This window comes from Lepisosteus oculatus, chromosome 8, assembly GCF_040954835.1.
Source record: "Lepisosteus oculatus isolate fLepOcu1 chromosome 8, fLepOcu1.hap2, whole genome shotgun sequence".
NCBI classification, from domain to species: Eukaryota; Metazoa; Chordata; class Actinopteri; order Semionotiformes; family Lepisosteidae; genus Lepisosteus; species Lepisosteus oculatus.
In genome coordinates, this window is record NC_090703.1 from 52,206,109 (window position 1) to 52,219,201 (window position 13,093).

At 43.6% G+C, this 13,093-nt stretch overlaps 1 protein-coding gene across 8 annotated transcripts in view; it reads left to right on the forward strand.

Annotated features, from left to right (window-relative positions):
* The window catches only part of enox2 (ecto-NOX disulfide-thiol exchanger 2), a 187,275-nt gene that overhangs the window by 140,939 nt on the left and 33,243 nt on the right, over positions 1-13,093 (forward strand). For all 8 annotated transcript variants that reach the window (XR_011190298.1, XR_011190299.1, XM_069193814.1 and 5 more), the window contains 2 exons: positions 4,472-4,618; positions 11,915-12,121. Coding sequence is in view for 6 of the 8 variants with exons in the window: in XM_069193814.1 (XP_069049915.1) it covers positions 4,472-4,618; positions 11,915-12,121 (354 nt within the window). In the remaining 2 variants the exon portion in view is untranslated. The remainder of the gene's footprint in view (positions 1-4,471; positions 4,619-11,914; positions 12,122-13,093) is intronic.

Sequence of the window (13,093 nt, forward strand, 5' to 3'; positions counted from 1 at the left end):
CATTGTATTTGCTTGAGGGTAATTCTGTGAAAATTGCTTTTTTATTGTTTGTTTCTTTTCGGGTTCCTGAACTACAAACACCGATTGAGATAAAAAATTAAGAGTTTGTGCCACACGCTTACAAATAATTGGGTTCTTCCTGTTCCAGTAGGAGTTTTATAAGTGTCTCTAATTATACCCCTGGGTTTACACAGGTACACAGTGTACTTATGACACACTCCAATTACAGCTAACACGCTGCAGCCTTTTGGGAAATAAAGCTGTCAAGCCTGCATTATCAGAACTTGAAACTCCCCCCCGGGACATGTTTGCCCAGTTTTATAAAACTGATATAAAAAATATTTATAAATCTATCTTTAGGAAAAAGATAGAGTGCAGAGAGCTTTGTTTTTGCCCGCTGTGCATTCATGGTCTGCATCAATACATCTGGTGTGTACACTTGTGATGAAATAGGGTCCTGCAAAAAGCTCATCTACTTTCAATCTCAATCTGAGATTGAGTCTCAATCTGAGCAGCCCAGTCTTCTACAGCTTGAGCTATACTGGTTGTTTTCTGCTCTGTTCTGCTGGAGGTTGCTCGAATTCACACTGCCCGTTGTTCCTTAACAGCCTGTGTTTGAGATTCTTGAAGTGGCAGAAGTAAAGAGTTGATATCCCTCTCCAGGGCCCTGAAGTCATTGCTCTGTCATTGGTGTGTTTGTTTCTATTTTGTCTTGTGCAGATTAATTGAAACAAGATCAGGATCACCATCCATACAATGAAAGTGTATTTCTCTAAGCACGGCATCCACTGCAGAAACTGTCACTCCTCCTTATGAATGCATACATAAGCATTTCACAGTCCACTGGGAATTGCACTGATACGCATTGTACTTTTAACGCAGCGGATGTTGTTTTGCAAAGTCACACTAAGTTCAGATCCAGGGAGAAGAATAATTTCTAAATAGTGATTCTTTAAACATACAGGTCATCTTAACTCATCCCTGCACTGAGAGTCAGGAGCAAATCCTTCCATGTGCGGTACTTTCACGTACAGCATTTTAGCAGGGATTTTAACAACAAGTCCTCTTAGACAGACTCCAGTCGGGGCTGTGCTGAGTGAGTCAGGCTGTGGCTACAGAAGTCTAGCAGTGGCAGGGGTGCTAGACATCTTTATCAGAAGATGACCAACATACCCCAGAGATGTCTGTCCCTTCCATGTGCCTGTACTGTATGTGGGTCCGGGCTTAGTCTGCAGGAGAAACTGCGAATATGGGCTTTTTTCTCCACTCATGTCTTTTTCCATTTCTGACGGGCAAAGGCCTCAATGACTTCACTTAATATGAGTGCCAGAGCTTTTCTGCACTTTTTTCCTGTGCCTGCCAGCTGATTGATAGCTAGCTTATGCTATGTAATTAAATTCAGCAAACCTAAAGGAAATAGATTGTTAAACATTGTGCTGGAAAGAGACTGATGAGAGATACAAAGAAAACGTGCTCGGGACCTTGTTATTGTCTGCCCCTATGCTGACCCTCCAGTTGAAAACCCAGAGCCTGATTATCATCTGCAGTCTGGCCTTACCCCTAGGAAGAGTGAAGAACAGGGCATAGCAGTTAAAGCTGAGTGTAGTAGAGCAGTGTGCTGTTTCAAGAAATTCTTTGCCTCCGTGGTAGATTTTATTGTTTCCTCTTTTTAAAGGCACCTAATGTATTAATTTCATATCTGCACAGCTGGAAAAGCAAAAGCTCAAATTTACCTAACTCCACAATCTCCAGCTTAAAAATGTTTTTTTAAGTAATTTTCTTTTTTTTACTGTATGCCCAAATATAAACATTCTTGAAAGTTGTATATGTATTCCTTAAGCAGTCACTTAAGGAACATTTTTATATAGATATTAAAATTTCAGTCTGTTCCATAATCACGTTGTTTTCTGAGCATTTATAAGTTATCTAGAATGCTAGAGCATTTTTATGTAACTTTATAAATGAATGGATTACTGCTGTTGATCATGAAACTGATATTTAAACTCCTGAAACTATGATGTGTATTAAGAATGTGCTGGGGCTCCTCACAAAGTGCTCCCACACTTGTCAGCGCTGTGCCCGTTAGCTCTGTGCCAGTGGATTTGTAGAGCTCTGCCTTACTCCCGGTTCTTCAGCTCTTCCCCAAACTTCACAGTGATAAGCATTGACTTAGTAGGTTAGGAGTTTAAGCCCTTGTGTGCATAAGAGTACCAGGTACTCTTCTGATATTTACACACATAGCTATGAAAGCTCAGGAGGAACTCACCGTCTGTTCGGTGAGAGTCTGTGGCTTGTTCTTCCCTGGAAATGTGCAGGCTGGAGAAAGGAAAGCTGGGCCCTGGAGGCGGGCGCAGGACAGCTGCGTGTGCCTGAGTCCCTGAGACAGATGGAAAGGAGCGATTGCTGCCCACACCTCTGCCGCTCAGGCCTGCTGGCCCTGCAGTGACTGCTGACACTGATTGGCCCTGACTGTGATGAGATCTGCTTCAGGGTCACTTTGCTGCAGGCTGGCGGGGCATGGAGTGCCTCCCTTGATGCCTGCTGCCCTGGACCTCACAGCTACTTTTGCTACTGCAAAAGAGCCTCTTAATAACAGTGACCGTAGCTTGAAACAGCTTGGAATCAGAAACCATATCTGGCAAATCTGACTCTGCTTTCCCATCTTTCACAGACGAGGGATAAAGTATCCCAGGGCTTTGTGTGCTGGTGGGTTTGTTATGCTTGCTTTTTTTGGTTTCAAAGCCAGTATCTTTTCAACCACTCCACGCTGATTTCTACATGCCCATCGCCTCAGCTTTGGTACGCTGTTTGCCGTGATCCATTACTAGCTGGGCTGCAGCTGATAGCGGTGACATTACTGGCCCAAAAGTGGTCCAAGATCGCTGTATGTGGTTGGTACTTAACCGCCCAGTACAGCAAGTGGTAGGTGAAAATCCTCTGTGTTTTTCACTTTAAATAAATAATCACATTACAAATTGTAATAGGATTTGCCTCATGTGTGGTAGCATCCTGCTGTAGAGATGATTTCCACAAGGAACTATGCATGCAGCATGCCCATGGCGAGCTGAAGCGTGTTGGCAGTAGCTGTGTGTGTCAGAGCTGGCCGAGGGGGGGGTGGCCAGATGTGGGCCTTGGCATTCTTGAGGACTGCTTGGTGAAGCACAGCATGCCTTGTGAGAGTCTGCCATGGTGAATTTATCCTTTGCATTTCACGCTGTTGCTCTGTTTTTCTGTTTTCCTGCAGTGTTCTCTGCTGAAACCCTAAAGTATGGTAAAACACTAAGAAAACTAAGATTCACCATGGCCAGTTTCATTCAGGTGTCTCCTGCTCCAGGACCTGTTTACTCCACTCGGCCCACTTTGCAGGAAAGGGAATAGAGGGTTCTGGTTCCTTTCGGTTTGTTTCTGGAGGTGAAGCTGTGCAGTAAATAAGAAAAGAAAATACAGCAGCTCTTCAGTAAGCCCTTGGCTTCTCTCCCATCTGAGAAGCTGCTGTTTGGTGCCTGCTTCACTGTTTCCTGTGTTTCTTTTCCTTTTATATCCTCCTGCACTGGCTGCGTTTTCCTTTGTTATTGCGCTTGTCATTAGCTCAAGCTGTCAGTCTGCGCCACTGTCGTACTCAGCAGTGTGACAGCTGCCGGTCTGCACCTCCTATGTGCCAGCTACTCCATCTCCTCAGCCCTTCTGCTGCAGCGCCTACACCAAATGCAGTTTCTCCTTTTCAGGTTTATCTTTTGAGGAGTTTTTCATGCACACACTTCAGTATTAGTATGTGCATTTCTAATGGGTGATCTCTCAGAGTGTTGTGAGACCAGCTGTCCAAATATTGTAACTGACGGAAATCTGATTGAAGCTGACTTGGTGACACAGAGAGAATTTGAATTTACGGTGTATTAAAAACCCAACTTAATATCAGCAACATCTGTTTGCATACGTTTTCTTTCATGTCTTCTACTCCATCGTCAAGTTCTGCTAACAGCTTCTGTAACAATTTTGCATCCTTTCATCTTGCTCTGTAGCTTCCGATTTGTTTCCCTGTTTTGTGGTGTACAAAAAGAAATTGAGGTTTTTGGTAAGAATGCAGACAGTAGGCACAGGTGAGAGAGGGGAAAGAAGATGATGGTATTTCCATTTCACACAATTTCGACAGAGGAGAATAGCATCAGTGCAGATCAATACCACATATGAAAGCCTCTGTTCTTACCAGGGTATTTATGTGTACTGACAAGCAGAGAATAAAAATTACAAAAGGGGGAAAATGAAAATACACTTGTAAAGGTTAACTCTGGAAAGAGAACAAAGTTTAAAAGGCAGTCTGTAAAAGCTGGAACTGGAGTTTAGATTTTATTTATTTTTGATGTAGTTGGGTTTTTCTTCTTTTGACAAGAGACAAATGACATATCTGAACAGCCCCATGCACACTGCAGTCCGCAAACAAATTTTGTCTTTGCTTTCTCGGTGTCCTGTGCAGATTTTGATCCAGGTCTTGGCATGATGGCTGGCATTGCTCCGATGATGCCCGGGCTGGGAATCGTACCCCCTCCCATCTCCCAGGACATGCCGATTGTGAAGGAGATCATCCACTGCAAGAGCTGCACCCTGTTTCCTCCCAACCCCAGTAAGGCTGCCGCGGTCGCTGACCCACACATGTGGCCACTTGCTATGTGCTTTGCTGGCAATGTGTTTTAAAACGTGTTTTACATTTTACAAATCTGCAGCATGACTTTCAACGCCTCTCCTTCTGTCCTCATCTTGCTCTGTTATATTCTTCCCTAAATTGAGACAGTGGCAGATTTAATTAGTTTTTTTATTTCCTCCAGCATTAAAAGATTGTATTGACAATGGCAGCGTAACCTCAGACGGAGACTATAAAGGCTTCAAGGTCTCTTGTAACATTTCTGCAATCCGGAGGATAATGTACAAATATCTGGGGGAGAGCAGTGATGGTGAAGTTTTAATATATCTCATTGAGTTTTAAATTCCATTTCCATATGCAGTGCCGATGCAAAATGTAAATCAAAAACATTTAAATAGCGCTCAACATAAGTGTGAAAATCCACTTTACAGTATATGATGTGTTTAATACTTAGCAATGGAGAAAAAAACAGTTGCAAGCCCAGCTGCGTTTTTTTTTAAGTTATGCGCAGCAATATGTCTGAGCTCCTGCTACTTTCTGACATGTTTCCTCTCGAGACTCGAGGTTTGCATTCTGATCCAGACAAAGGAAGACAAAGTGGGAGAGCTGAGGACTCACCTGTAATCAGAGGTGTGACCTCAGCAGAGTGTGATGGACTAACCCCATCCATAAACCCCCTTCTGGGGGCAGAGCGAGTGGGCGGTGATCAGCTCTCAGATCAGGTGTACAGCCCCGACCGCAGCTAACTACCAGGAGGGGGGGGGCTTGCTGGAATCTCATCTTTCAAACCACACCTTCTACCTCTGCTTCGGCTTCTTCTTTGGAAAAGCATATGAAAAGAGAGAATCAAAGGGATACATCATATCAGCAGTACTCATTTTTAATGATACAATGTATAACTTATAATAAAAATAATGTTTTTATTGGCCCCACAGTGTGCCGTTCTTGGTACACACTGATGCCTGGGTTTAGTCCTGGCCTGAGTTTCAAAGATCCTCTTATTCAGTTGGCCTTATGCAATCAGGACATGTTTATACTGAGGCATCTATTGATCCTCAGTCTTCTGTATTCACATGAGCGTTGGAAATAGTGAGATGATACAGTATATGAAACAGGCTATTCAAACCCAAAAATAAAAGAATAAATTTACATACCAGGAGCTGAATACAGAAGAGATGGTGAGTCCCTTTTTGTTATAAAAATCATGATTTCCACTGGGGAAATTAAATTAACTTGAATGAAAAAAAATAATTAATTAATATCAGTGCTAGTTATAATATTCTAGTCTGTCTCAATTCCCTACCTGGTAATTCACAAGCAGTTATGTTCAAGGAGATGTGTATTAATGAGTTTCCACCATGCTCTAAAGGGTTGTTCAGCATTGAAATCTACTCAGGAGAAGGTGCTGCACAGTTTCTGACAGCTGCAGCCAACTTCTTTTAAAACAAACAAATTCTATTTCAATAGGCATTTCTGGAAAAGTGTTGCTTTTAATTAAGACATCGGCTCCACACCTGTCATCAGTGTTCCTGTTTCGCAACTTGGACAGTGGGGGACTGGCCCAGAGACCGCCCGCACAGGGGCCTCTGTCCCTCCTCTTTGGGCCTCAGTCAACACAAAGAGCTGTGAAATCGGAGGGCAGGGAGAGGGACTTCTGCTGGTGTGCCTCTGGTGCTGCTCTATCATTTACATCGCAATCAGTGCAGTTTTTCCCCTCTCACTTCACAGCTGGTTAGGGGTCTGCTGACTCGTATCCCTTCCCCGAAGGGGATTGTGCAGGCTGGTGCTGCTGCCTGAAACCACCAGACTCAAACTCAGCCCCCCGGTCAAGCTTTCCTGACTGTCATTCCTTCTTTGCAAGTTTTATCGTTTCTCTCCATCGTTGCTTGTCACGTTTTTTTAGATAGGGAAATGCTCTTGAAAGGAGTCACAAGGTTTGTTTTCCTCTGTGTTTGTCTTGGTTAGATAAAAGGCAGTCAGCGTGTCTTTGAGCTGGTGTGCTGCCCTGCTCGATTTCATGAATGGCAGATGGCACCGATTGCTTGCTGCTGCTTTTGTGTTTTTAATCAGGTGTGGCAATTTAGGATATTGCTGTCTACTTCACATAATTCAGCCGCTTTTTGATTTGATGTGCCACAGAATTGGGCCTCTGGGCATGTGGCAGGCTAATTCCTGTGTAATTCACATGGTTTTTTTTTTAAGCCTAGGGATTCAATTGCTCCTGCAGCAAAAAAAATCCCAAAAACTGGAGGTGGCAGCTGCCCTGTTTCTCATCACAGAGTTCATATGGGTACTGGATTGCTGTAGTTCTTGGTACTGTATGTGACTGATGAGCTCATACACTTGATTAACTCCGGGCTGAGTCCCTCACCCTCAGACAGAAGACAGGTTGACAGAACAGAGCTGACCAGCTCGATGTTCCACTTATGGCCAGGAAACATCTGGCCTCCTGATACGCAGCATGTTCAGGGGTCTGAAACAGCCATGTAGGTAATTACTTTATTGATCATGCTTCAGCATGTTTATTATTTAGTAGAAGTATAATAAATGTATAATAAAAAAAATAAGAATTTCTTTTAACGTAATTCTAGGGAACCGTATGAAATAAAGTCTGTCTCTTTGAAAGCATTTACTCTTGTCTCTGATCAGAATTTAATAAAAGAGATGTAGAATATGCCTGAATTGGGAAAGATGTATATAATCCATGATGGCATTTCTAACATCTATAATACAGTACTCGAGGGCTGAATGCATATCATTAAGAATCTGAAAAAAGTGAAAGATAGTTTGCCTTAATGGGTTGTTGAGCTATTCAAAACATAACTTTAGTGATATAATTATTGTACATGAAGGCAGGAATAAAAGATATAGAGAGTATGTATCTGTGGAATGACCTTGGACGCCATTGTTGGAATCATTAGAAGTGTGGTAGGGCTAGATTTTGTCATGGCAAATCACAGGTTGCAGTGATGTTTCTTAATAGGACGATGGTAATGTAATTCCCTGAGATCCCTGCTGCTAGCAACAAAATGGGCTAGATGGGTTGAAAAGCCTTCTCTCCTTTGTCACCTTTCCAAGCTCGTTATGTCACTCACTCCGGGCTGTCAGGAGTGCTGTGCGTTGTTCCGCGAGCCTCACCTCCTCCGCAGTCGGTACCTTGTCTGTGAGTCAGGGCCCTGTCCAGGCCCGTGTGGCAGTGGAAGAACGTGTACATGTGCTTCCCGTCACAAAGGGTTAGACCTGCGCTTTCTGTCCTCATGGGCTCTGAAACTCACTCACCTTTACATTGATAATGCTTTGAAATTACCTTAAAAGACAAAGCTGTGTTACGTAGCATTTCTGTTGCGGATGTAAGTATTTCTACACCCCACTGAATACATTTTTTCACTTTTGCATCTGTGGCATGCTGCTCTCCTGGCCAGCCTGGCTTCCTCAGAAGTGCTGTAGATTGGTGGTTTCAGTGTGTGGGACTCCGAATCAGAGGCCGAAGTCACTGCAGAGCCCGGCAAAGCTGAAAGAGGGAATTAAAGCCACCCTCCCATATCCTCAGGTTCACAGGATCAGAGCCCTGCTTGTGCTCCTCTCATCCCCACACCTTACAAAGAAGTGCTCAGGAATCCTTCAGTAAGCCCCTCATTTCAGCTCCACTGCGCTGCTTGAAAAAAGATCTCTCTGTCACCAAGTTGCAGGGCAGATGAAATCCCATCCGCCTCTCTGAAGCCTGGTGGCGTTTTTTGCATTTGATTCGTGCCTTGATAGGAGGTGCAGACCTCTGTCTGTACTTATTACTTCCAGAGAAGGGCATTATTCCCCAGGGCAGTCGTGAACTCGGGCTATCACTAACAGTTGTCATTACTGGACAAGCAAGAATCGGAGATCCCAATCTCTAAGAACCAGGACTGGAAATCAAAGTCAAAAACTACATTAAAAGCCGCCCAGCTCTCCGTCCCAGCGAGCACGGGAAGGTGACATGTCACTTGGCAGAGACCTGCTTCGCTGGCAGCCCGCGCAGCCTTCCGACACACAATCTGGCCGCTGCTGGGCCGCCTCGCTGCCAAAAATCCTCTGAATGTGCTCTCGCTGAGAAGGAGAAGGCAACTTCCATGACCAAATCACCCAGGAATCTGAATGATTTCAAAGCACGTCAGCAAAGAGATGAATTAACACTCCCTCTCTCCTTAAAACCTGTCCCCTCCTCAGCCTGGGACCGGTCTCTAGAACAAGGCTCTGTTACGAGTTGTTGTTCTGACTGGAGAACTATTGTCCCTGTCAGGAGCAGTACAAGGCAGGGAAATAGCTTTCTTTCTTAGACTGACATGACATGAAATAAAAAAATATAGAAAATTCTCAAAAGTAATGCTTTAGCCTTTCTGCTGTAGCATAAAATAAATTTAAAAAAACTTGTAAGATGTGTTAAATTTTGTCCCCTACAGTTTTAATTTCAACCTTAGCGAAAGGGATACAAGCATTTATTGCAGGCTGATGTCACATTGGTGTTGGCACCACATAAAGCAGAAAATTCTTATAATAGAAGTAAGGTTTTATCTGCACTTGCAATAAGGATTGCAAGGCTAATAAATGCTTCCTCAGGTGACTGATCCATATTATTAGTGCAAAGTAAGAATCCACTACTAAAAACATCAATTGTAAGTAGTTCTCAGTGACACCACCTTGGCCGATGTGCCCAGCAGTGATTACAGACCATTTGCTGCAGCCGTTATTTGAGCCTGCAGTTCAGAGCCAGTACTGTTTCTGCTGCTCAGGGGTAACATTAAAGCAGCCCTGGAATGCAGTGTTGAATGGTTCATCCAGAGTCATCAGACCCGGTGATCGCTGGCATGTGTTTGACCAGTGCATTCTTTCCTCCGGGGCAAGGGCTGGAGGCAGTGCTGGCGGGATGGCCATCACTGGGGAGGTGATCGGGGGGGATTTTGAGGTGGCATGCCACCCAGAGCTGTCCCTCTGTAAAGAGCTGGCAGTCACTCTGCTGCCCTTTACTCTGTGATAACAGTCTTACTGGTGCAAAGCTTTTGTTATATCAGTTACTAGTCAACCAAGGACCTTGAGTTTTATGAGATGAGAAAAAAAAATTAAAAGCAACAGTGCAATAAACAGGAATTAAGCTAATCCTGGGCATGATGGATGGTGTCTGTTCTGTGCGGGGGGGTTGGGGGTGCAAACTATTTCCAGTGTGTGGCCGGGGGCCAGCTCTGTCACAACTTTTAAAGTTTGCTCCTAGACCCCTCGTCTGCTTTAAACCAGCGCTGCTCATCAGTGCAGGAAACACAGTGCCTGACAACCCTGTCTGTTACTCTGTGGTGTTGTAATCGACAAAAAAAAATTTCTGAAATGTTTCACGAGTAAAAACTTTATCTGTATGTGAGTATGTGTGTAAAAAGAGCCTGCATGCAAATCTTCAACATTCAATTTTTTTTTGTTTAATTTTCCTGAAACAAATTTGGTCATGTCTCTGCAAATTGTGAAGTACCCATATAATAAAATGAGTTATTTGTAAAAGAAACATTGATGTCTTCAACAAAGACCTGTCTCCAGTGTCCTGATGAGGGCTTCTTTCCTTCAAAGTCCACTTTCAAGTCTGTCTGCGTACCTGGGAACCCATTGAATATAAGTGCTCTTGATTCATGTATATGTTTATGTATTTGATTTATATTCTCAGCTTTTCTCTTTTTTGAATATTGAGACAGTGCAGGAATCTTTTTTTTTCCTTTGACATGATTGTTTTGTGCCATTTTTTCTTTAGCAGCTATTTCAAGTGATTTAAATGGAAGCATACCTCCATTTCAAAAGATTTTCGAAAAACCATTATGTATTCAGAAATGCTTTAAACTAATAAGCGTCAGCAAGTTAAATATTAAAACAAACATGTGCATGTATATTTAACCGTTAACGTGAGAGCTTTTAGAAGAAAATACAATTCCGTGCAAAAATTCTGCTTCAGGCTGTCTTAACTTCAAATTACACTGTCTCTCGCTAATGCAATAAAGCAAGCAGTCACGACTTATCTCTCAGTGCTTTCAGACACCCTGGCACCCAGCTGTTTCATCAAAATAAGGAACTTGAGGAACCTTGAAGTGTTCAACTGTAAGCTACAAAAAGGCAAATCAGCAGTGGGTTCTCTTATTGTGTACAGCGGTATTCTGCCTTGGGGGCAATGAGCACCTGAGTTTCTTTTCCACAAGACCATAAAGGGAAATTCCAGTGTTCTGTTTATATTGTACACTGAGTTGGAGAGGTGTAATTTGTGTCTTAGACATTTGCCTCGTTCGGTTGCAAAAAGACAGACCTCTGATGATCTATAGAAACTGTAGCCATTTTGTTTAAAACTAACAGTTAATCCTGACAGATTTGTATTATGTTGTACAAAGCCTTTTATCTTTAGGGATGAGTAGAGAGGAACGCATGTTTGTTAATGACGAGGAACACCTGGCAAAGAGTCAATTAGATCTTCATGGCAAATGTGCTGGATTAGCTACTACAACACCTCACACTGGCTGCTCGTGTCGAGTTTATACTGCTGTTAATAAAGATTTGGATCCTGTCTACATCAACAAGCTGTTACCTCTCTGTACAGCTACACGTTGTTAGTACTCTCCAGATAGTGCTCCCAGAACGAGGAGCCAAACGCTGGGAGACTGTACTATTCTATTCTTTTGCACTTTTCAATCTTGTCCTACATGTCGTTTATACTCTAGCTTTTAGTTCTGCTTAATTTACTGTTGTAATGTGTGTGGGATGTACCACAAGTTATTGTGAGATATAAAATAAGTTATTAGCTTAATGTGCATTTAGTATTACAGACTGCTAAATAACAAGCTTGGTTTCTTCTTAATACATCTAGGCTGCATTAATAACAATTAAGTTGTAACTATAGTAGGAAACCCTAATTGAAACTTTACTGTAAGTAAATTGTTGATGCTCATAACATACACAGCCTCACTGGGTCTAAGATGCATCTATTTTTGCTTTACTTTTACTATTGAAACCAGTGAGAGAATACTGATTTGTACAGGTAACACTGATCAGTCTGGACAGAGGTCCAAGCTGTAGGGGCCCTAAGGAAATCACTGAATAATAATGAACTTAGGGCCGAATAACCCTACCCATGTAAGGAAAACCAGTAGGGGGAGAGGATGAATGAGGAACGCATTGCTCAAAATAGACAGCTCGTGCCTTGGGTGTCTGAAAAGAATACTTTCCCAGTCTGCAGGCACACAGACTCATGAGTGCAGATCAAACCCCCGTCCCTTCCTCCCGCAGACCTGCCACCCCCGGCCACCAGGGAGAGGCCCCCCGGCTGCAAGACGGTGTTCGTGGGCGGCCTGCCGGAGAACGCCACCGAGCAGCTCATCGTGGAGGTGTTCGAGCAGTGCGGCGAGATCATCGCCATCCGCAAGAGCAAGAAGAACTTCTGCCACATCCGCTTCGCCGAGGAGCACACCGTAGACAAGGCTCTCTTCCTCTCCGGTACGCCTCTTCCAGGCCAGGCTGTGGGCTACCTCCTGGACTCAATTACACCTGGCACATGGGTTCTCTAATCCCCTCGCTTGACTTGCTAGGAGACAGTACCAGGGCCCTGCCCTCCTGAGCAGGGAGAGACCCTGCAGGGGTCGACACAGAGAAGGTGCAGGAGAAACCATAGCCGCAGGGTAATAAATCCCTCTCCCACATTTTTATTATGCTTTAAAAAGCAGATAAATCATGGGAAGAGTCTGGAAATACTCTTAGATATCCTCTTTCTGAGGTCTTTCTGCTTTCCCTATCTTACATCGGTTTCCCAACAAGTAGACTTACTCTAGTGATCCCGTGTATTGCACACTGTGGGACGTATATCCAGGTTTCACAAAGGCCATTAAGAACAGTACACTTTGATAATACCCCTGAATTATTTATGATTTCTTTTCAGGGCACTCTCTGCTGGGCTGGAAATATTAGTATTGTGAGACACCGGCAACGCTCCATATATTATATAGCCATATGACAGTTCCTCATAGGCCTACCCATAAATAATCCTACTTATTTTTTGCACGGAATACACCTTATAAAATATTTAATGACTACCGGGAGCAGTAAAGCATGAAAGAAGGAGACATAAACTGCAAACCTGTTCTTGTTTCTGTCAGTGGGGCTCAACAGCCATGACCACTGTGGCTCTCCAATTGCGCAACAAGGCTTCTTCTGTCCTGGGGCAAGAGGTTGCTGTGGTGAGCTGAAGGGACCTGACTTGGGCTGAATACAGTAGATGAGATGCAGGTTGTACAAGCAGCCGTGGTCTGAAATTAATTGATAGGAAATATTAAAGAGTGAGCCGGCACAGACCTAATGGGGAACAGTCAATGAGCAAGAGCTTTAACTCAGTTTTCACACTGCGTTGCTTTAGCATCCTCCTTCCCTCTCGGTGCTCCCAGCCAAAACCACCAAAAGAGAATTGAACCTGTC